At 37.7% G+C, this 24,801-nt stretch overlaps 1 protein-coding gene across 1 annotated transcript in view; it reads left to right on the forward strand.

Moving 5' to 3' along the window:
• Positions 1-24,801, forward strand: part of pdzd8 (PDZ domain containing 8) — a 43,697-nt gene that overhangs the window by 13,836 nt on the left and 5,060 nt on the right. The window contains exons 2-4 of the mRNA XM_029520601.1: positions 534-659; positions 6,445-6,547; positions 24,434-24,596. Of these exons, the coding sequence (XP_029376461.1) occupies positions 534-659; positions 6,445-6,547; positions 24,434-24,596 (392 nt within the window). The remainder of the gene's footprint in view (positions 1-533; positions 660-6,444; positions 6,548-24,433; positions 24,597-24,801) is intronic.

Genomic DNA, 24,801 nt, shown 5'->3' on the forward strand with positions numbered 1-24,801 from the left:
CGTAAATCACACACTCATTCAACATGGCTGACGATGTAGGAGAGAGGCTTATCATTGAGGTACAAGATAAAGCCAGCTCTGTATGACAAGAATGACATTGTATAAAGATGCCACCAAGAAGAGGGACATCTGGGAAGGAATCGGGCACACCCTTGGAATAATGCGCCGAGCACGCCTGCTTGGCGTAAGCTAGCAACACAACGATATTGTTCATTGGTGTCGATGCTGGCATTTTATCATTATAGTTATAGTTCTTGGTGTGGATGGCCCTTTACATTCCGCTGTCTCATTAATTTGTTCAAACATAATGGACTGTATTTTCATGTTTGATCTTGATTCATGTTATGACACACATCAAGTTGTATTTTAAGTGCAGCACAGTAAGAATTCTCTTTTAAGGTCAACAAAAAATTAGGTCTTTGTCAGTTGGCGTTCCATCATCTGTACAAGTTATATTCATGACGTTTTATTTATGCACACTAAAGGAACCAACATCAGACGAAGCCTTCATTTATTTTTTTGTGCCTCTCCAGGTACAAGCCCTTCTTCCCATTCCAAGTGCAGCCTCCACTGGGTTTGGCGTCAGTCTTGGATCTGTCACTCCAGGACAGCAGGCTGGTGGAAGGCCGACTCAAAGTCACTCTCATTGAATGTAGCAGGTAAAACTCCAAATGCCTCTGTACTTCACGTTAGTGGTGGACAAATTACACAGCTCCAGTACTTAAATTAAAGTACAGATCCTCCTGGTGAAATCTCACAATAAAATCAAAATTAGCTAAATTGAACTATGACTTTAATTAAAGTACAGGAGTACTTGCTTTTAGAAATACCCAAGTATTCAAAGTACTTTTCATTGCAACGCAATGCATCTTGAAGCAGTGCATTCAAAGAATTTTTTACCCCCCTCTTTCGGGCCTTTACCTGTTCGGGGTCGCCACAGCAAGTCTGCGTCCTGCTACTTGCATTACTGATTTGGCTCCAGTTTTACACCGGATACCCTTCTTGATGCAACCCTCCCATTCCTCCAGGCTTGGGATAGACATAGGAGTACCACTAGTGGGCGCCTTGTGGCTGGGATTCCTCGTTGGGGAATCAAACACCACTCTCCCGCATACCAAGCGGGTATACTCACGACTATACAAAGCAGTTCATTCAAAGAACTGACTCTAAAATAATGCAGTGAATGAATTGAATGAACTGAAAATGATTGAAGAAGAGAATCCTGTAGAAACAAACTTAACTGACAAAAGGGCCAACACTGTAATTTTCTTGTTCTAAAAGGTAACCCCTGTTATAATAAAATAACAAAATAATAAAATAGGTTACAATAAACATTTCTCTGCCAAAAACTTGATCAGCGCTGCACAGCTGCAACGGATCACCTTTCCTCTCCCCCTTGTAGTGATGCGTTGTTCACGAATGATCTGGCTCTGAGAAGTGGAACAGCGGGGGCCAGCTTTTGATTGGGAGCCAATTTGATTTTTTCTGTTAAAGTCACACTAAAAGGTGAGGAGCCCCTTCTCTAAGGAAGTGCAGACCCACTGAGCTGGAGACCAAGGGGTTCAGTCTCAACAAATTTTATACATGTGTGTATTTGAGTTTGAGTGTTTTTATTGTCATTGTACATAAGCAGAACAAAAAAATTTTACACGCCCATTAGCCTTCATACAACTACATCAATTAATCACAATTATCACTGGTTGAACGTAATAATGGCACACATCAGAATTTATATACCAGCATTTGATATAGCCTGACTTAATCAGCTGGTCATTTGGTAGGAGGCAGACACAGGAAAACTTGTGTATCACAAGGTGGTTTATTTACAAAAAGTAGCACCATGCTGCACATATTACATAAAAAAACTAAAAAGAAATATGTACAAAAAGCACAAAAAATCCCTAATAGTTAACTGATCAAAAAAACTCCGCTTACATTAACTTTATCATGTGCACACAGCTACACACTGATTTCCTCCCCCCTGACAGCTAAAAAACAACTGAAATGTGAAGTTTACCCAAATATGTAAAAAAAGACTAATTGCTGATGTTTATTCATCCAAATCTGTGGGATACAGTCCAAGGTTCTTTATTATCTGAAAACATAAATCTGATAAATGTTTACGGTGCAAATAAAGATGACCCCAAATTCTATAATAATTTATTCCTGACAATTTAAAATCTCTCTGGACATTATGTAGTAGCTGGTGACTTCAACTGTACACTGGATCCGTCAAGAGTATAGTGTTCATCTTAGGACATCCTCAGATATCAGACTCAGGTGTCAGACATCAGACAAAAAAGCATCAGGTCTGAGGCGAAAAGGCATCGGGGTAAACCCTCTGTCATCGTCAGACAAAAATGCATCACATTTCAGGAACGGCCTCCGACCAAAAGTATTCTGTCTCAGAAAAACCTATGTCAAGTTTATGAAATACCAAGTCAGGCCTCAGACCGAACGCCCTCAGACCAAACATTGTCAGGGAAAAAACAGACAGATATTGCCCAGCAGAGGGGGCTTGTGTGGGAGAGGCAAAGGCTCTGACAGAAGGCCTATCTCCAGTTTTCATGGTATCCAGTTAAAGTAATGTAGTAACGCCACATAGCGGTATCCAGAAACAGAATGTGTCGCAGAATTGTTTACTTTGGTTGCTGAGGCAACTGAAGATGAGAAATAGGCCATGAGACCTGCTGAACCAGCAGCGCTTTGGGTATTCAGATAGCCGAGTGGTTAGCATGCAGGCCTCTTGAACTTCAAACTGATCTCTATCAAAAAAAATATAACTCACCGCATAAGCATACAGAACTTCTTGCTCTCAGATCTCAGTATAATGAATTGTCAGCTAATAAAGCAGCTGCCAACCTATTGAAACTCAAATCATCCTATGAGCAAGGAGAAAAATCTGCAAAAATATTAGCATGGCGCATTAAACAACAAACGGAAAGGTGAAGAAATGAGTGAAACTTTCAGGGGGGAACTTTCTTCTATGGAGGACTGTATGGCTCTGAGTGCTTTTCCAATCTCAATGGGCAGGAAAGATTTTTGAATGAGCGCAATATCCCCTAACCTTCTGAAGAGGAGAGCAAGACATTAGATGAAAAAAATAACAACAGGAGATAGCAGAGGCTCTATGCAGGCTGGAAAAGCAGTGGGCCTTGATGGCATTCCCATAGATCTAAATAAAACATTTCAGTGCAAATTACTGACACCCTTATTAGAGGTGTTTCAAGAATTTTTCAGGAATAGTCTCCTTCCTACATCCATGAGGGTTGCCCTAATCGCACTGCTTCCAAAACCGGAAAAACCTCTTAAATTCAGATGGAAAAATATTATGCAAAGTTCTTGCAAGGAGATTGGAAGGCAAGCTTCCTCAGCTGGTGGGAAAGAATCAAAATGGATTCATCCATGGTAGACAAGGGTTTCACAATGTCAGGTGAGTACTGAATATTTTACACAGCCAAAGAGTGGCAAAAGACAAGGCCTTGCTTTCACTTCATGCAGAGAATGCCCTCGGCCGTGTCGAATGGCCTTATTTGTTCTTAAGTGCTTACCCACTTTGGCTTTGAAGGTAGATTTTGTAAATGGGTCAGATTGCGTTGTACAGGACTTACTGCAAAAGTCTTAACCAATAATGTTGTCTCTAAACCTTTTAATATCTCTAGAGGTTACCCCTAAGGAAGCCCTTTATCCCCATTACTGTTTATTCTTGCAATAGAACCACTTGCTATCGCAATTAGGACGCAAACAAATATTTATGGAATTTGGGAGGGTCAGTTGGAACATAAAATAGTTCTCGAATAAACTATCACTCACTGCAGGAAACTACAACCTCATCTCTAGAATGCTGGAAGTTTAATCAGTGATTGGCAGGATAAATATCTTACAAAATTAACATCCTTCCTAATATCTCCATTTATTCCAAAATATTCCACTACCCCCTCCCTCTTCCTTGTTTACTAGAACTAGAAAATTGTTTACCAACTTTATTTGGCAAAATAAATGTCCAAGACTACATTTATCTTTAATATATCTACCATATGATCGAGGATGCCTTCAGTGCCCAAACATCCAGTGGTACTACTGGGCAGCTCAACTGCGGCCAATCGTGTTTTACTTCTCTTTTGAAAACAACCCTTCCTGGATAGACTTGGAATCCTGCTCGGTGAGGTCGATAGCTTACCACTTCATTTGTTTTTGTATTCAGCGGATCGGAAAAGTCTGAGGAAAAATACAGAGAACTCTAGTGTATTAAATATGAAAATAGGATTTCGAACATGGGCTGAAAAGGGATTAAGGAAATTGCAAGATATGTACAGAGAAGATGACATATTTTTCCTTTTCTGATATATCAACCAAATATAACCAAAAATGCATTTCTTAAACTACATTCAGATTAAGAAATTTATATCGTGCTGTATTGCTTGGGCGGTCTATCTCTTATGGTTTATGCCATTGTGACTGGTCTTTTATGTTGTTTTGTGAAGAACTTTGTAAACTGGTGTTTTTAAAGGTGCTATATAAATAAAGTTGTTGTTGTTGTTATAATAATAATAGTAATAATAATTATCATTATTATCTCAAAATTATTCTTTGGACATACCTACTACTTCCTCATTACAGACAGCAATTGGAGGACTGTATTTTCATGTTTGAAGAAATTGGAGGACACTGCTATGATAAAGGCTCAATTTAATCCCTGTATGTTTGCCTGTTTGCTCATATCCGGGTCTGATGAATCTTCGTAACATAAATTGAGACTGTGCATGGAAGATGTAGGTGATGAACTATCACTACAAGACTGGAAAGGGGCATGTATTAAAGCTCTGAAACAAATAATTAACAGCAACCTGAAGATTATTCAGTATAAATGGCTGATGAGCACGTACATGCATAACCCCAGTCAAATTGCACAAGTTTAATGATAACATCCCTGATACAAGTGCAATGAGGCAAGAGGAACAATGTACCACTACAACCACTGGATCCCAAGCTTTTTCTTCAGGGTATATATCCAACTATTCCACACTTACAAAGAAAAGAATCTAGAACTGTAGATATGTGTATATTACAAGCTAAACCTATCATTTCCTTTAATTGGAAAAATTATGATGGAGCAAGAACTGGAAGGTGGATTAAAGTGATGGCATCAAACAGGAAAATGGAAAAGATAACATACATTATTAGACGAAAGCAACATGTTTTTGATGACATTTAGAGACCTTTTATATAGTTTTTAAGACATGATACTTATGTTTTTAACTTGCTTCAGCAGGATGAGGCTCTGAGGGAGTAGAATGTCCATGTCTTGTGTTATAAGGTCCTGAGAAATACCCTTAAAATGCATAATTTATAACTGTTTTCAGTATTTATTTAATCAAAGTGTATGTATGACAAGTGTAGTTCAATCATTTTGTCCTCATGTCAGGCCCCTTGGGACTTGAATCAGAAAGTACAGTGCTATTATTTTTCAGGACCGTACAATTGTAAACTTCCCCAAGACCCTTCAATTGAATAATTTATGAAAATGAAATGTTCTATTCAAAGCTTCAAGTAAAAATATTATTATTAATTGATCAGTATTTATAATATTGGAAATAATATAATATTTACAAATTAAAAATTAGTAAAGACAGACTTAGGAAATAGAATTGAAATAATCTGAATTTGTCTGTATTACAGTGAGTGCCATTAGATAATCTCTACAATCTCTCCACATATCTCCACTGTCTCTGTGTCCCAGTAGGAAACACTGATGCCCTGACCTCCTCACAACAGCAGGGGGCAGCAAGAGTTAGAATAAATGTGACTGTTTTTTAGACAGAATAATTTCTTTTCCTTACATGAGTGATATTTTAATATCTTTGAGTTTTGAGCAGAAATGAACAGATGATACAATGTAGCTTAATTCTATTCCTCAAAACTTCATCAGCACTGTGTGAGCTTCATGTGATCAGATTGTACTGGTGCAGACCACACAACTCAAATAAGTTTTGATTGTTTCTGATTGGGCCACAGAAATAAGTGACAGCATCTCTAATCAACCAGGTTTATGAGTTCAACCTGTTTGATTAAATGAAAAAACAAAGAAACAAAAACAAAATAAATAACAAATGAAAGTAAGTACAAAGTCCCATTGGAGCTATAGGCCAAGGCAAGTTTGCTTATTTGAAGACAAAATGCCGCACACAATACATACATTGGTTATAATGAGTCTGTCTCATTGCCTAAATGAGCACTCTATTTTTGTCACCATTTTGCACCCAAAATGTATTGGGAAATTTCTCCAAAACATATGTTTTATAATATTAACAAAAATACCTGTATTTGGGCATTTTTCTTTCTTTTTCCTTACAGCAAACAAGACTTTCACAAAGATTGGATTTGAGTCTTGTTTTTAGAGTTTAAAAGTGTTGCTGTGATGTGTGTTGTGTTGTGAATCTGCAGGCTGTTTATCCTGGGATCCTACGACAGAGAAATTTATGTTCACTGCACGCTCGAACTAAGCAAGCACCAGTGGAAAGAGAAGACTCGCAGCTCTATCAAACAGGTGTGTTCTTCATTTCTCTGTTCTTAGATTTAAGAAATGTACTAAATCATCCTTATGATTTAGTGGTTTTAGAATACAGTTTCACAAGAACTTTATGTAAAAGTTGGAAATGATCAAAGATGCCGAATGTCTCTGCATTGGTGAGTGTTTCTATATGTTTCAGGTTAAGACTGTGGATAGAGTTCAGCCACCACAGGCTGACCACTACAATTGTAGTGGCTTAGGTGGTTGTAGCCAAATTAACCATGCTACGCAGAGGAAAAAACTGCAGAGCAGATTCACTCTGCAGGCCCAGGCCACAGGTACCTGAGCCTTTGCAAGATTTTTCAATTCGTTTGGCTGAAGTTGTGAAAGTACTCACCTGCTGGGAATTACATATAGGAGCTCACAAGTAATATATTTATGTCTCCATTGTGTAAGTAAATGTGTAACATAATTTCCTCAGTGGGTTTTTTCATTGGGTTCTTCGCATTAGTTAGTAGTATATTGACCTGCAACACTGGTAATCAAAGGCAGAGAATATGACAGCCTACAAGTGGGAGTAAAACTGATGTGAATATCGTACCGTGTTAGCTGATGTTATTTCATAAATAAACACAGCAAAGACGGTCAGTGAGTTGCTTGTTTATTGTTCATTTAGGTGTAGGGATTATCATCATTAGGATTGTTAGAGACAGGATTGTTACCAGCTATTTCAAGGATATGTATATCCTACAAGCATTAAAAGAACATGGTGATCTCCATCATTCTTACATGGAAGACATTTGGAACAACTGGTACTTGTCAAAAACTGGACCATGATTCAGATATCAGGGGAGAAGGTGTGCTGTAGAGAAGTGACCAATACACAATGGTGGTGTCTTGAGGGAAATAGACACAAGCCTAAGGCCTGGTTTGCCTTCTTAAGTTTTTGAATCTCCACACAGGATGTTTGGAGCAGGTAACTGGTGTCCTCTACAAGTCAAATATCTGTTAGAAACAAACACTGTACCACTGCCAACACACAAAATTCATTATTAGTTTAAAAAAATCACCTGAACCCACACAGCAGAGATTTTTAGACTCTCAGAAGGGGGCCACAAACAGTTTTTTCTTATTGACACATTAATATGAGCTTATTTTCATTTTCTTTGCACTGATGAGATTGCTCAATGTTGACATTTTGAGAGGCAAAGGCCCCCTCAGCAAACCTTTTCTAATTGCTGCAATATAAGGATATTACAGTGATCACATCAGGCCTGTTTGGAAGGGACTAATGACCGTGAGTGAAATGTCAGCTCTAATTACTGGGTCTCACTCCAACAAAACATGATGCTGCTATCCTTGCTGCACACTTCTGAATGACATTTGCAATGGCTCGGAGATTCTGCTATTGCCAGTTATTGCCCTATACTGATTAATAACTTTAAAAGAGTCCTCCACCAGCAGGTGGCAGTGAAATGTCAGCTCTTCCTCTAAGTTATAACCACGTCGTCTTTGTGTTATTTCTCTGTCAGGAACAGTAGCTCACTGTACGTCAAGAAATACTTTACATTTTCATTGTACTGGAGCTCAGAGTTAACATTTGATAATTTGTTTTAGATTTTGTTTTTGTTTTATATGATCTCTCATGGGTGATAGATTACAACACCTCTCAAATATGAGGTGTTGGAAACCATATTTAATGTTTTCCAGCACCAACATGTGCTCATGGCTGGGTAGACCTGCTGTCAGTCGGTGTGTTACAGAGGGTAACTGCACATCAAGCATCCATGATACTGTTTTTAGAAAGGATCTGTCTGCATTCAGTCATTCAATTTAATTTGTTTTCAACATTGAAATGCCAGTGAAAATTTATTTTACATTCAAATTCAAACAAAATGTCCAGAACACATGTTTACATTGGTCCTTGCATCTCTTAAAAAAAACCCCAACAAAACAAAACAAACGAACAAACAAAAAAAAAGACCAAACCCCTGCTCTTGTTGTCTCGCCATCCCTCCCCCTTACCTTCTCTCTCGCTTTCCCGATCAGTCGATGCAAATGGCTCCACCCAACCTGGGTTTGGTTCTGTATGAGCTTTCTGCCTCTTAAGAGTTTTTTTTCCTCCACTATCATCAAGTACTTGCTCATGGAGGGATTTTTTTTTTTAGATGGATAGAAAATGTTTGACACTACCTGAAATAAAAGCATAAATATGCCTTAAATTGAAATAAGTACAGCTACTTTAGAATTGTGTCTAAATGTTTGCATGCCACTGACTCTTTATTAATGATGTAAGACTGCTCGAGCTATATTGCAAGCTATGAGCTTGTGTTAGACAACAAATAGAACTGGTTGAACCAAGCCCCCCCATGGAATCAGAAATACTTTATTAATCCCTGGAGGAAAATTCTGCTGTTTGGTAGCTTATCTAGTAATAGTTTAGGAATTTTAAAGTTTGATGGCAGCTGGAGTGAATGATTTTCTGTGCTCTACCTTTTCAATATACTTCTTTAATATGTGACAGGCCCCAACTGAACACTCCACCAGTACAACAATCTGCTCAGCCATCTTACTTCAAAGCACTTGCATCCCTTTCTTGTTAATACAGGCATATAAATGCGGATTCACTTTGGCATTTGAGTTGGATTTATCAGCCTTCTCCAGTAAGCATGTCCTCAGTAGGACTCCGTAGTAAGGATTAAAGGCTATACCATCTCGTAAAGGTCAATTTGCTGTCGTGCTCTCCCTTTTCCCCTGATAATTGCCTGATAGAAGCTTCCCTTGCTTCTGTCACGAAAACAGCTGCTTGTCTTGTTTTTGTTGAAGGTTTTTATGCCATTTGAATATTCTTTAACTATTGTGAAACACTTGCTGTTGCTTTTCACTGCACAATGTGTGTGTCTTCCCAAGGTAAGATCTGTTCTCATCAGAGAGGGCATTTGAACTGTCTTAAACATACATTTTAGGGTTGATGAAAAAATAATATCTTCTAGCAGGATATCGCCATTCACTTTCTGCTTTCTCACACAATAGAAATTCACAGTGGTAGATTTTGAATGGACCTGAGATACATCTGCAGCTTTTTAACGAGCTATTCAAGCTCAGTTTGCTCAGTGGTGTTTTCAATGACTAAAAATATTCTTGCTTAGCTGTTATTAACTGGTGCTGATATGTGTGGCATTTGTCAGTTCATTCCTGAGCCTGTGGAGTTGTTGTTATGAACAGCAGCTCTTTGTCCACACACTAATTGTGTCTTAATAATGCTGTAGTTGGAGTGTAGTGTTGGAGATGGGCCTTGAGGTATCACTCCACAGGATGTACACTTGTAAGCACTAAGTAAGATGGGTGTAGTTGATAGTAAATCTGACTACAATGTTGTATATTTACTCAAATCATAATGAATAAATATGTTACTCCTTTTCTCTTGATTTATTAGATCAGTAAACATTTTCTGAATTAGTTTATGGTCTCATTCTGTTTTCCATTCGTTGTCCATACACCATAAAATCTATCTCCTTTTGAATGTAAAATAAACAGGTTTTAAAATATGGCTTCTTAAAATTGGCCCAATTATTTCACCTGTTGTATCGAAAGAGAACTAGCACAGCCGTAGCACATTTAGAATGTTCCGAATTAATTCTATTTTAAAATGTAGATTAAATTAAGTGTGTTTAACTGGGACATATGGCTCTACAATTAATTAAAATAAAACAATGAAAGGTAAAATGTTTCTTCATCAAGCATTCCACTGATTTGAACTACAAAAAAATGTATGTGCAGGAATAGCTTTGATTGGTAAAAGTGAAAATGAAATAGAAATTCTCACTGAAATTGTGAGTTTTATCACATTAGCTTCCAAAATAATTAGTAATAAGATTTTTCTTTTCTACTGGTCTGCATCTGACATAATGCTACAGGGAAATATACATTATTTAACGGATAAAGTAGAAGTAATAAATTAGAAATGTTTTTACTAAACCCTTTAATTTTGTTTGTAAGAAGACAAAGATACAAAGCTAAAATTAGCCAAACATTTCTGAAATGAAAGATTTTTATATTAGAAAATGTTTTTGCAATATCATTACCAATTTTACATTTGGCCATGACATAAAATGTTAAACTACTTATTAAGGAATAGCTATTCAGTTTGTTATGGAATATTGACTATATTGATAGTGCTAATGCAATTGCAGTCTCATCTGTAAGTGTGTTATGGGTTCATTAAACACAGTGTTATCCAGTGCTTCTGAATATCGTCTGCATTGTATTTACTTTTCTGAAAAAAGGACAGTTGGTTCTCTTCCATCGGTCAGTGGATCCACACCAAGAGCAGGGTAAATGAAGCCCAAGTCATTTCAGTGTGTGACCGGGTGGTTGTTTTTCTTTTGATGTTCTTTTTTTATCACTTATTTGTTGTGTGTTGAGGTCGTGAGTGGAGGGCTGTCAGGCGTGTTTGCACATCTGCCTGGCTGATTCCATCGTTTGCCTTGAGTGCTAATGCTTACTGACAGTTGTGTGTGTGCACACATGCGCGCGCGCACACAAACTACAGGTCGACATCTTGTGTTACAGCGGCCGTACTTGTGGCTTTGTCTTGTGTGAGTGAGAAAGAAAGTGTGTCTTTATGGGTGTATGAGTGTAATGCTGGATGTTTTGTGTGGTCAGTCTCGTGGCTCTGGGCTCAAAATCCCCCAGTTTCCAGACTCGAAAGAGGACACATTGTTCTTTGTACAGCAGATGTGAGTAATTTGGAGGTCAGATTAGAGGAAATATTATGAATTTCTCATAACCCTAACACATTTTGGACTCCAAAATAGCTGCCTTCAGCTCAGACATTTATGATATAATGGATAAGCTTAAATTTGATTATTTTCATACATGTAATGAAATGAATTTGCAGTTTGATTTTGTTAAAAGCTGCTTCAGAAGTGTATTCGCGCCACAGAAAGTGACTTTATGGATGTGTAGTTACTTGATTGTATATAGTTACAAGATTGAAATCAGAGATGTGGAGGAAATTTGTTAGCTTAAAATGTACAGCCTCAAATACTGTCATAGCTGATAATTACGTGAGGTTAATAGTCACATAAGTCTACACATAAAGAGTGACATATGTAGGTAACTCAGTTTGTTGGTATTTAAAAACAGTATGGATCAAGAAGTGACAGTTGGAAAGCTTATGATAATTTAAATCTTGGACTGGAGAGGACCTGGGGCCAAATAAAACTTAACTCAGTGTTAAATTTTTTTTGGTCTTGGTCTCTTCTTTTTGGTCATCAGCCATAACATTCTGCATTGCCTTATGGATTTAACCTGATGGGAATGTGTGGCGCTCCATCACATCCACATCCCACTTCATATTTAACAGTTTAATCAGTTCTTGGTGTTGATTATTTTAATTATTTAATTATTTTAATGAGCATTTTGTTTCTTCAGGATCTTTATTTGAGTCCTCAAATCCTCCTCAGTCTAAAATGCAAGGGGTCAGTGATGGTGATTGGTGGTGATCACAACCCTTTAATGCTCTGGCTCCAAGGTTTGATTTGATTCCTTTTGATGTAGCTGAGGTCCATAGGGCTTTACAGCAATTGGATTTAAGTAAATCTGCTGGACCTGACAATCTCAAGCCTTTCTTCAGCTGCAGAACTTATTGCAGACCCTCTGTGTCATATTTTTTACGTAACTCTTTCTGAAAATAACATTCTGAGAATATGGAAAACCACAACAACCATAGGCCACCCTCTAAATTGTGTGTTCTCACAGTGATCAGCATGTTTTTTAGATATGGTCTCCTCTCACAATATCAGTCAGGTTTTCATAAACAACACTGTTTAACGTCTGCTGTTAAAGTGGTAAATGACATCATAGAGGCACTAGATGGCCAAAAATAATGTGCAGCTCTTTTTATAGACTTGTCAAAGGCATTTGACACAGTCGACCATGTCATCCTGGCAGATAGACTCCCTAAGATTGGATTATCAAATCAGGCTGTAACTTGGTTCTCTAATTATTTGTCAGATAGAGCAGAGTGTGTCCAAGCACTGGGTCTTTCTCCTCTTTCCTTCCTGTTCTAAAGGGGGTGCCTCAAGGTTATATATTAGGGCCACTGCTGTTCACAATTTATGCGAATAATCTTTGTGACAACTTGTCTGATGCTGTGTCCCATTTTTATACTGATGATACAGTAATTTATTGTTCGTCTTCTTCAGCTTTTAAATCCCTTGAGTTGTTGCAGTCAGCCTTTAACACTGTTCAGTGCCATTTGACTCAGCTCAAGTTAGTGCTGATTGCAGATAAATCAAAGACCATGCTATTTTCAAATGGCAAGCATCTTACCTGTCTAGGTTGTCAACTGTTCATGGGGTTGAAATTGAAATGGTCAAATCTGATAAATACTTAGGCATTCTAATTGATGAGAACCTGTCCTTCAAACTGCACATCGATAAACTTGGGCTTCTTTTTTAGAAATAAATTATGGTTTTCATTGCAAGTCAGAAAACCTTTGATCACCACTACTTTTTTACCATTGTTGGACTACGGACACCTGCTTTTTATGAACGCTCCTAATCAGTTTTTAAAGAAATTGGATACTGTATGCCACTGTGCTTTTCCTTTTATGACTGGTTGCAGTTATTGTCTACATCACTGTTTCTTATTTGTTCACACACATTGTCCATCTTTGCATGCCCGGAGACCCTCTCATTGGCTGTTTTGTATCGATAAATCTATTCTTGGACTTTTGCCTACACATTTGTGTGGAAACCTCTGACAATATGGCCGGCGTTCTTTGGACATTATACAGATGCAGGTCCCGAGAGTCAGAACTGAACTGGGCAAAAAGCCTTTTAAATTTTCTGCCCCGTTTACCTGGAACAATATGCAGAAGGATTTGAAATTGACACATCTAGTAACTCTGGAGGAATTCATGAAAAAGACAAGGAAATTAGCTAAATTGGATTTTGTGATTGTATTTTATTTCTCTCTTGTGTGTTTGGTGTTTGGTGCTGCCTTGGTTTTGGCCAGGTCACTCTTAAAGTGACCGTAAAAGAGGTTTTAAATCTCAACAAGTTTTTTATGTGGTTAAATAAAGGATATTGACTGATAAAATAAAAATTATGAAATGCATTTACCTTTTTTATTTTAAAGAACGGTTTACAGCTGTTAAATCTGAGGTCGACCACGGTCCTCTTCTTCAGCCAGTTCCTGAAAATATGTGAAGAGTCTTGTCCACATCTGTCACCCAAGATCGCATCAAGCACAGCACCATTTCTTCTGCTTTCCCTGATTCTATCCCTTAGCTCCTTTCACTAAAGTCAATAGTTACTTATCACACAGACACACACACACACACACACACACACACACACAGTGACTTTAGTGCAGGTGATTTTAGCATCTCGGATCCAACCGCCCAGAAATTATACACACACCCCTCCCCCTTACTGTGATTGTTTGATGTTCAACTCAGGGCCTCTTTGTGTCTTTAATTTGCCCTGGACCCCTGATGAAAGACAGTTGGTTAATGAGAAGGCACACAAAGAGACACACACAAAACATTCTATGACAATGAGTCATCTTTCAGGCAGTTTCATTTTCTATTCAGGATTTATTTAAGTGGGGAATATTGGTGAAATAATATGTCAAATATTTGTAATTTTATAGTAAGATATACTTTCCATGTCCTATGTTTTTGGAAGTCAATTGAGACACTGCGTATATGTAAAACAACTTTTAGAGGATACAATCACAGCTGGATTGTGATATTGCGGTCTTTGCGAATAATACTAAATAAGGCAAAATAGACATGAATATTTTAAATTGGTTTTTGATTATTTTTATATGTATGTAAGCTGCTCAGTGTTGAGTAATACAAATCCAAGTCAGAACCTTTCACAGTTCACGTCACCTGCAATGTATGACAGTCTGGACAGTCAGAAACTAAAAGAAAAATGCACATCTTTGTGATCAAAGAGTAGCTTAGGGAACCTTTCACCAATTTTTTCCGAATGCATACATTGACTTTGGGTTGGTGATGTATTCATTGTCCATTTCTGCTTTGCTGTGCCAATTAAATGGTCTGTTCTAATTCTTTTTGACAATGTCTGAGAGCAGATTAAAGACATGAAAGGTTGGTCCTACAAGCTGTTTGTTTCTAATCGTTTCTGCCACTGATCAATTCACTTCAGAGGAAACTCAATACACAGGCCACCATGTGCATGACAGATAGAGCCACAGTCATATTACTGCCTTGTTGCTATTTTCATTTTGAATGTTTTTTTTTTTTTTTATAAAGATCCTATAGATGTGCTCTCACATTAAACAAGATGTGACCTGTTATTTGGTGCTCATGGACATAATTGGTGTTTGTAATGTAGACAATGATTTGTAAATCATAGAAGAAATGTAGGGATAATGAATCACTGAAACTGCCATGTCAGTGTTTCCTTTATCCAAACACAAAGGGTTGTTCACAGAAATATATTATATATATATATATAGAAATATATTTAGATAAACATGCTTCCCAAGTTAGGTGTTTTTTTTTTTCCCCCTCTGATTGGCTGTTTTCTGAGTGAGCCAATAAAAGATGTAGCAGATTTCAGGTAAACAGTCAGAGAAACCAAATCCTGCAAGGTTTCTTGATGGGTCCATGTGGGTCGACATGACATCGCAAAGTCCCTGAAGTCTGGAAGATTTTTTTTTTTTTTTTAGGCTCAGTTTCTTAATACATGCTGTTTTCTCTGTGGACATCTGGACCTAGCACTTTGGTACTTTCACTTTATTAATATGGAACTTAGACTTGATTTATAATCTAAGACCACATGGAGCTCTATGGTCATACATTGTGGGACCTTTGAAATATCAAAGTTTAAAGCAGAAATTAAATGGGCTTTAAGTTTCATTCATCTTCTACCATTTATGTTACAGTCATGGGGTTAGGGTTAGGGCGGGGTTCACCCTGGACAGGTTGCCAGTCCATCACATGGCCAACATACAGAGACAAACAGAGACGAAAAACCACTCACAGTCACACTTGGACCTATGGACATTTTCGAGTTACCAATTAACCTGAACATGGATTTCTTTGGACGGTGGGAGGAAACCCATGCAGGCACAGGGAGAGCATGCAAACTCCACACAGCAGGGCAGCAGTGCTAACCACTAAGCCTCCGTGCTGCGGGGCATTTATTGTGTTTATTGTGATGAATTTGGCTGTTACATGTATGGTGGTGCAAATGATTCTTTCTTTGTGTACGGATTCTAATATTTTGTATTAATTTGTACGTTTGTAGCAGTGCCAGTGTTGAGTTGAGAGTGGCCTCTTGAGGGATATTTGAGTAAGTGTACGTTTGACGCAAAATAACATGCACCCAAGTCTTGGATCCACATTCACCTCACCTCTTGGCCTTATTCTCAGCTAATCCAAAAATGGGTAAAGACAGGCATTACCAAGATGGCCTTGGCACAGCAGTTTAAAGGCTGTGTATGTCTTTATGTATAGTCAATGGGGAAATTTGTAGGACTTTAAAATTGAGCGTGTGAGCAGCAGAGCATCTATTGTTTTGTTTTAGACTTCATGTCTAGTTCACATTATTTTCATGAAATCCTCATAATCTTTAGATATTCTGAGATATACAGGATATTGATTTATGAAATCACTTTAAATAATTGTTTCTTTTTTTTTTTTTGTTGTTTTTTTTTCCCCCATCCAGACGGATCTGACATTGATGTAACTTAGGCTCATCTGTTCTCCTTCCACCATGTCAGTATTACTTACAGTGATGAGAACCACTGAGTGTATTAGCTTGTTCTACTTCTGAACAAAAATTATATTAAATAGGATGTATTGTGCAGCAGCTGAGCAAATGAAATAAAACATCCATTTTTGTTGTGCTCTTCCTCCCAGGCTCACTGCGGAATAAGAGTTGTGCAAATTTTGAATAACTTTTTTTGCTGAATATGAGTCCCAAGGGCTAGCAGAGAAGCAATGTCAATGACCTGCAGCCTGTTTACCTATTGGCTGGAATTTGCTAAGAAACCGCACAAATTAATGATAAGGAAATGTTCTTTGGCTACGGAGTGAGATCTTAGGCTCCAAAAAGCAAAACAATGCTGTTGCAATCCAGCCATTTAATTCAGGTGGTGAGCTGAGTGAGGAGGGAGGCTCAGTGTTTGATGGATGAGCTATGGTGTTCAAAGGAGAGGAGTAACTGAAATGCCAACTAGATAACATAAAAAATAGTTTCTTACTCTGTTCTGAACCAGTGGTGGTAGTTTAGAATTTAGTTGTCATTCAACAGACTGGGATGATGTAACAGTCATGGCAGATTGTTAGTTTTCATTAGCGGGACAATGACCATCTACAGAAAGACAGCCTGTGGGCGGCCAAACCGCTGCTGTTGTTGATACAAGTGCAAATTAGGCAGAGAACCTTTTTGTCTGGCCACGTCTCCATAACAACTCCTTTGTTCTTCGTGCTTTTGACACCTGTGTGCTATGATAATAAGGGAACTTTAAAATTCAGGCTGAGCCACACAAAAAATATTGAAGCTGCAAAGCTGAATCACCATGAAGCTAAACTTCATGGTGACTTTCACTCAAGAAAGACTCTTACATTCATATAGAGCATAATTGCAGTGAAATGTGTCCGGAATTTAACTGTATATTGACATACAGGTGTCTACAGTGGGTAGTACTGCTCGGTGGATGTTGAAATTGTCATGGTGTACAAACAAAGCTGATTACAATGAAATGAAAAATGTGTGTACGTCATTAAAGCGTCATCATTGGGAAGGACAGCATAAACTCATGTTTATATTCACACATATCTTTACCCAGTCTAGGTTTCTGTAAAAGGGCAGACCAATTTTATCAATCAAGCAAAAAGTTAAAATGTATAGATGAAACTTGTTTTCTCATCATACAAAGAACACGCTTATTTACACAAACCCCAACAAGTCACATGAAATCACATTTTTGTATTTTCAAGAGCAAATGAAAAATGACAATTACAACTGAATATGACCCATATTGCAACATCTGCCAAAAAATATCACAGTAACATTTTTTGTATCTCTAATTTTGGCACTTCCCTGTGTAACAAATAGAGATATATGATGTTTCTGGCACATCATTGGTCTACATTTGCTTAAAAATTAAGCATTGGCCAGCTCGCCGATATCATCAAATTTTAAAAAGTCATTAAAGAAAAGCTTGCAGCTTCCTTGAAATAATGCCCAACTGTAGCCCGAGTGTATAGATGATTTGCATAGTTCAACGTGATAACGTTGTGTGCGTCTTCTTGCAGCACTCGAGAATTCCAAAAAGAGGAGTAATACTGTAAATACGCTGAGTATTTACTGACAAAGAGTACACTTAATATGTGTTCAATTGGTGTACAGTTATACAATGCACTTAACATGTTCCTTGTGAACAGAGGTTATGCTTACTCTGTTACTTGTAAAAATGGACAAATCTACCCTGTTTGGAGGTATTGCCATGGTTATTTAAGGAAGAGCATCAACCAAGTCTGTTTTAATTAGGATAGGCTCTATATCTTGTTTTGTGTACAAGCTATTGTCTTTGACATTCATTCATTCATCCATCTATCTTAAACTGGTTATCCGATTCCGGGTCCCAGGCATTGCTCTAGCCAATCCCAGCTCACACTGGGTGAGGGCGGGGTACATACTGGACAGGCCGCCAGTCCATCACAGGGCCAACATAAAGAGACAGACAGAGACTAACAACGACTCACACTCAGACCTACGGACAATTTAGAGTTACCAATTAATCCAAACATGCATGTCTTTGGATGGTGGGAGGAAACCCATGCAGGCACGGGGAGAACCTGCCCCAGGCCTGGGAACCGAACTCGCACCTTCTTATTGTGGGGCAAGAGTGCTAAGCACTCTGCTGCTGTGCTGTGCAGAATTTAAGTTAAATTATGTATTTTATTTTGCATAAGTAATGTTTATGCCTGCATTTGCCAGTTGGCCAACAATGAGAAAATAATGGGTATCGGATCAGCCAAATTAGCTGTCAAAGATTGGCTTATTGGTTATAGGCCAAAAACCCAATATCCATAGTAATAAATGACAGATGACAGACAGAAGGACAATACTTTCTCACACTGTCTCAGGGGACTAAGTGGGTGTGAATGTCACATACAGATATGTGACCAATTCGTACCCTGACTCATTTTCCTATATCCTGTAGTATTCAATGGATGTAGAGTTTTCATAGTATTGTTTTTTTGCGTGCCTTTGGATAGAGCCATGACCAGTTGGAAAACTGCTGATGGCTCGTTTGAACCTTCCTACATGATGATGGCTGCTAATCGCATTGCTGTTATCAGAATAGGTGCCACAGGAGAGAACAGACCTGTTTCATGCTGTAACTGCGCACTTGTCGGTGGTATTGTTTCTGAGAAAAGGTACTGCACAATATGCGTCACATCCTAATAAGTGCCCACGTAAACACCCGAGCAGCCACTGGCCATGCACACCACCCCTTAGCCCCACGCACCCCCATCACAACTGTGGCTACTAATTGGATATGGCAGGGAATTGTGGCGTACTTGCCCTGCAGCGACTTGTACCCTATAACCATACACAAATCGATCTGACATGTGGTATTAGATTAAATTATCAAGCAGCGCAGTGACAAGGAAAAGGATTTGTACAACCCCCACCTCTCCTTCTTGCCCACACCCTCCCATGCGTGCTTGAGAACAGAAGGATGTTTGGTCAACCAAAGGAGAATGCTGCTCCCTCCAAGCAATCCATTGGGCCATGGCTTTTCACCGATCAGCAGCTTGCCCCCACTTTGTGTGAACAATTAACCTCCTAATGATTTCTACAGTTCACTTAAGTGTCGTGGTAGTCAACTATGACTGATGTACAGTCTACAGATAGCGTGAGCTAAATGGAGTTAAATTAGACATGAATCCCTGATTTGTGACCAGGAAACATGTCTCAGTTTCGTAATTGATCGTGGGAATTTTGTGTGTAACATGTAATAAACCAATCACTGAGCCAGTTCCCATTACTTCTATAAACCAGGCACACCTGCACCTTGGCCGATGGTTACTGTAATGGAACAGCATTTCCTGTGGAGATTTTGTTCTAGTTGATGACATGTGACTGGCCAATGAGCACAGATCTGTGCACCCCAAGGGGATTAGTGAGTCAGTGTACTGCGAACAGCTCTATAAAGAAGCAACATAACAAACCACGCCATTATACACCTTCAGTGTTGTATTACGGGAATGGAGGAAGGGGGTGAAGTACAGTGTACATGACCACATGCTATTTAAAGTCTTTGGTGGGTCAGATGTATTAAATACTTAAATGGATGTTGGACTGTAAAATTACTTAAAACTCCTCTGTGTGGATTTTCACAGAAGAGCTGTCAGTCTTGTGAGGAAAAAAAAAAATCAAACATACCTGCATTTGGATCGATACACATTCATAATGAAATAAAGTTAAATCAGATAATAATAAATAAATAAATAAAATAAATAAAATAAATAAAATAAATAAAATAAATGAATCAATCAATCAATCAATCAATCAATCAATCAATCAATCACTAGTGTGATGGCCCTGTGATGGACTGGCAACCTGTCCAGGTAGCTGGGATCGGCTCCAGCAATCCCCGCGACCCAGAGACGGAAAAAGCGGTAAAAGATGGATGGTTGGATGGATGTATTACAGCAAAAGGTTTAATCTTTTTCAGCATGTTGTTCCAAGTTTTGTCTGAATAAGCCCGTGATGTATGAAAATGTAACAGAAAGTCAAATAGGTGTCTTTCATCGCAATGGAGTATCATTGTGATAAAAGACACCACAATGGAGGGATCCAAAAGAGATTTGTTTGGATGTTTGATCTGGAGGTAAAAGACAGTAAAGCAGTGATGGCTGCCATTTGAACATGGTAACCTTTCATTTGTTCTCTATGGCAGTGCAGATAAAAGTGTAGCTGGCTTTGCAAAAATACATGATAAATTGCCCCATTTACATGTGGCCATTTTGGGCTTTTTGTGGTCTTTTTTTTTTTTTTTTTTTTTTTTGGTTAAATCACAGAGACGAGTTAGAGAGATCTGCTGTTGTCTTAGGTCGAAGTTAACAAGGTTACTCCTGCTGCTCACCCTCAAGAGAATGCTCCACTACTCAACAATTATACTCAGCATTTGTAGATTGATAGATTTGCTACTTCTCTTAGGGATCAAATGAGACTGAATTTATCACTTTCTTGTAAGGAAGTTTGTAACGTGTATGTGCATCATTTCATTTTTATATATATGTCATATACTTCGGCTAATACTCTTTATACCCCCAAAAAGGGGCTTATCATCCCATGATTTGGATAAAAAAAATACACAATCATGGACGGATGCGCGCACACACACACACACACACACACACACACACGTGTATATATGTTATATATGTATATATTTATACACACACATGGTACAGGCCAAAAGTTTGGACACACTTTCCTATGCATTTGAATGAGAAGGTATGTCCAAACCTTTGGCCTGTACCATGTGTGTGTATAAATATACACACGTTTGTGCGTCTGTCCATGCATATGTATAATGTATATTGTATTTTGCTTAAAAATGCACATTTTTTAATATAACATTATCATTTTATATCATAACAGGACCATGCAAATGTACTTGCTGAAGTACCTACTGTAGGATTATTCAGTTCAAGGGTTTCAAATATTGTATTGTTTTATAACTTCTTAAATAGTCTTGCTGTGGAAATTAAATTTAAGCAATTTCTCAAAAGCATTTGTATTTTACAGATGCAAATCTGGACTCAGTTTATAAAGATACTCTAATAATGCTTAAACGTGTGTTAAACTCAGTTTGGATCCCCCCTACAATTTTACATGGCATTGTTCCTTTGCTGTTTAGGATTGAATGATGCTGTAAATTGAAAGGGAAGGGAAAAGCACCAATCCAGGTAATGAATGTAAACTTGGCTGTGCAGGTTTTCAGGGGACTTCTGCTCTAGAGCTTTAGGCCAGCACCCACATATAATTAAATTCAAATTCAGGTTCTGTGACTGTGCATATATTGGTGGTGTTAGTGTGTATACCAGGGAGATTGCTACTATTTGCACTTCGGCTCAATAGAGTTGGATATTGTCATTTGTAAAGTAAATCTGTTGTAAGCACAAAGGCCACATCTTCCCGCTGCATACACAAAGTAATAAAGTTACTCCGAAATGTGATATTCAGTTTCAAAGGTTCAAACTTTCCCTGTACCAAAAGACTGTCATTTGTCTTTAGACATAGTATACATAAATCAGGAACTAATCAGGCATGATTTCTGCCAAGTCTTGTTCTGAAACAGAAGCTCTAGGCATGGAAGGAGTACATCTGGAGTCTCACCAACTAAACTTAAACACTATACTTGAATTTGAATGAATTCTGAGAATACATTTTCTAAAGACAAAATCTGTTATATGAATAAAATAAAATGCACAATTCTGTTCACATAATTGTTATCAAGCATCTGTTGGTTTTTTTTTTTTTTTTTTTTTGGGGGGGGGGGGGTATTTTTTTGCATTTTGTTGTTATTGCAATTTTAGCAGTTTATTATTCTAAGGGTCTCTGACTGACAGCAGCCTCAGGGTTTCTGACCTGACTCGGAGCTCTATCATATTTATTCTTTGATCACATCTTTGTGAATAAAATGCAACAGAAAGGTTATATGCCAAGGTGGAGGCTTCAGTTCTGATCATGATCAAGCTCTCCAGCTCGTATAGATCATCTGTTTCTGGGAGGCCAACTCTAACTCAATCACTGCCTTCCACTATAATAAATGACAGCAAGGGAAATTACAGCCATTTGTCTCTGTCTACCCACATCATGTTGCCCCACTGTTTCTCTCTTCTTACGCCAGGGCACACATCTTCACAAAAATCACACCATAAGTCTTCAGCAAGCAGGCAGCCCCCACCAATCACAGTGAAAATATCATGTCTTCGTATAGATAGTGGTCATCAGCATACAGTTGTGAGTGCCTTGATGTTATACATGTGCTTTAATTGGGCAGGCAACCTGGCAGGCAGGATGCAGGTCAACTCTGCATCACAAAAGGTGTGTTGTGTGGTATGTGTCTTAGACTGTGTGCAGTAACTGTTATTAGGGCAGCCGGGGGTGGAGGTTTAATTGCTTTAATTCTTTCCTCTTCCACAGAATTTCCACTCTCAATTTCAGTCTTTTATCAAAGTGAAGAAGCAGATCATCAGATCAGAGCACTTCAAGCATTTGCCATCTTAAAGTTTATTGTTCTTTGGTAGGGTAAAAAATGTGCCAATTTGTGGATGTACACAAACATTTATGCGTAGAAATCTACACAACACACTTCTTAAAGCTATTGTTGATGCTCTTTTGCTCTTAATGTTCAAAAAAATTGGTAAAGAATCTGATTATTCCCAAGGTAGCTATGGATTAATCACCATTCCTAAATATGACAGAAAAATAAAATAAAAAAGCAAAACATTCTGTATGTTGTTGGAACAGAAGCTTAAGCAACAGGAAGTGGATATATATATATATATTTTACATATCCTGTTATATATAAACAGTAGGGTTTTTTTATTTATGGAAAATCAAAGCCATTAATTTCCTTAGTTTTAGTGAATATTGGATGGATTGATGAAGTTTCATAACTTCATTAACAATGCAAAGCGGTTTTCACCACTTTATCTTGGTTGGGATTTGAAGAAAATGACTTCATAACTTTATTTTAATTCTGCTTTACACTAGCTGGTAATTACTTTTGATACGTCTAATGAGTAGTTTTCAAGTTTTTTTTAAGCAAAATAAACCAACTACAAGTGAATTGCTTCTTCACCTTCATTATTGTGCGTATGCAGCATCGGGAAGCCAAAAGTTCCTGAAATCTGCATGGCAAGTGTGTTAAGTGAGTTACTGCTGTTCTCATTCATATATAGTAGCGTTGTAAATTTTGAAAATTTCCATTGTCTACTACCATAGCTATCAAATTGGCTAATTATTTATATTTTCTGAAAGGTGTTTTCTTTCTCCATAATGAAACATTTGATTGTTTTTTTGTTTTAACTACTGATGGGACTTGTATTCATGGAAAATTTTCTGTGTGTCAGGAGAGCAGATGCTAAAATGTTTGGGCTGAAATCAAAACAAAAATGAAGGTCCATAAATTCAGCAGCTCCATAATTTGCTCTACACCTGCTCTATATGTAAAGTGCCTTGATGTAACTTTGTTATGATTTGGCGCTATACAACTAAATCTGATTTGATTTGATAATCTGAATGTTTTGTGCATGTTACAATCACTCAGTGAAACCCACCTTGTTTCGACCTTGTTTAATGTTATTTCATCTGAGTTAATCAGGAGCATTTAATGCACATTCTGCCTGAGGCACTGTTCACTTGGAACCCTAAGAAAAATGTCAAACAATTATTGCCATTACACACATTATTGCCAATGTGTCATACAGTATTTACCTTAAAGAAAATAACCAGAAATAAACGCAATACACAATATTGTATTTTCCTTTGAAAGTTTCTTTATCAAATACACATTTTCTTCTTATGGAAAATAACACTGTTTTATTAATACAAATACTCTATACTCCTTCTCTTTTAGAGTGAGTTTATGCAAATATTTTATTATTTTAATTAACAATCCAACATTAGCCAAAAAAAATTAAATATATTAGTTTGAAAAATATGAAAGAATTTGGGTTTTTTTTTTTTTTTTGTTTGTTGGTTTATTTGTTTTTTTAAACAACAGAGCCTGTATATAAAATAAATAATAATATATAATATATTAATATATAATAAAATATATTGCAGACAACCTGTTGGTTTGTGCTAGGGTTCATCGTTCTTTTTCTCTTGTGTGCATCAGACTGAGGTTATTAAGGGGCCATGTGGAAGTGTGGGGATGACATTCAGGCATGTTTCTGCCACCGAGGGGGATGCAGTCCACGTCAGCATTGAGACAGTCACGCCCAACTCTCCTGCAGCTATGGCTGATCTGCAGAGAGGCGATCGGCTCATCGCCATTGGAGGTCTCACATGTTACTGCACACAGTAATCGATCATTGTGTATATTAGTGTTGTATAGTAACCTTTATTTTTTTAATAGAGCAAAATATTCTTAAGACCACTAACTTGGGCTGTAAATGTTTGTTGTATTTTTACATTGTAAATTGTTTATAAAGCTTTCGCTTCTGTGAAGTACTGGCTAATAACCTCTTGTGGTTGTATTTACAG

This window comes from Echeneis naucrates, chromosome 15 (genome assembly GCF_900963305.1).
Source record: "Echeneis naucrates chromosome 15, fEcheNa1.1, whole genome shotgun sequence".
Classification (NCBI taxonomy): domain Eukaryota; kingdom Metazoa; phylum Chordata; class Actinopteri; order Carangiformes; family Echeneidae; genus Echeneis; species Echeneis naucrates.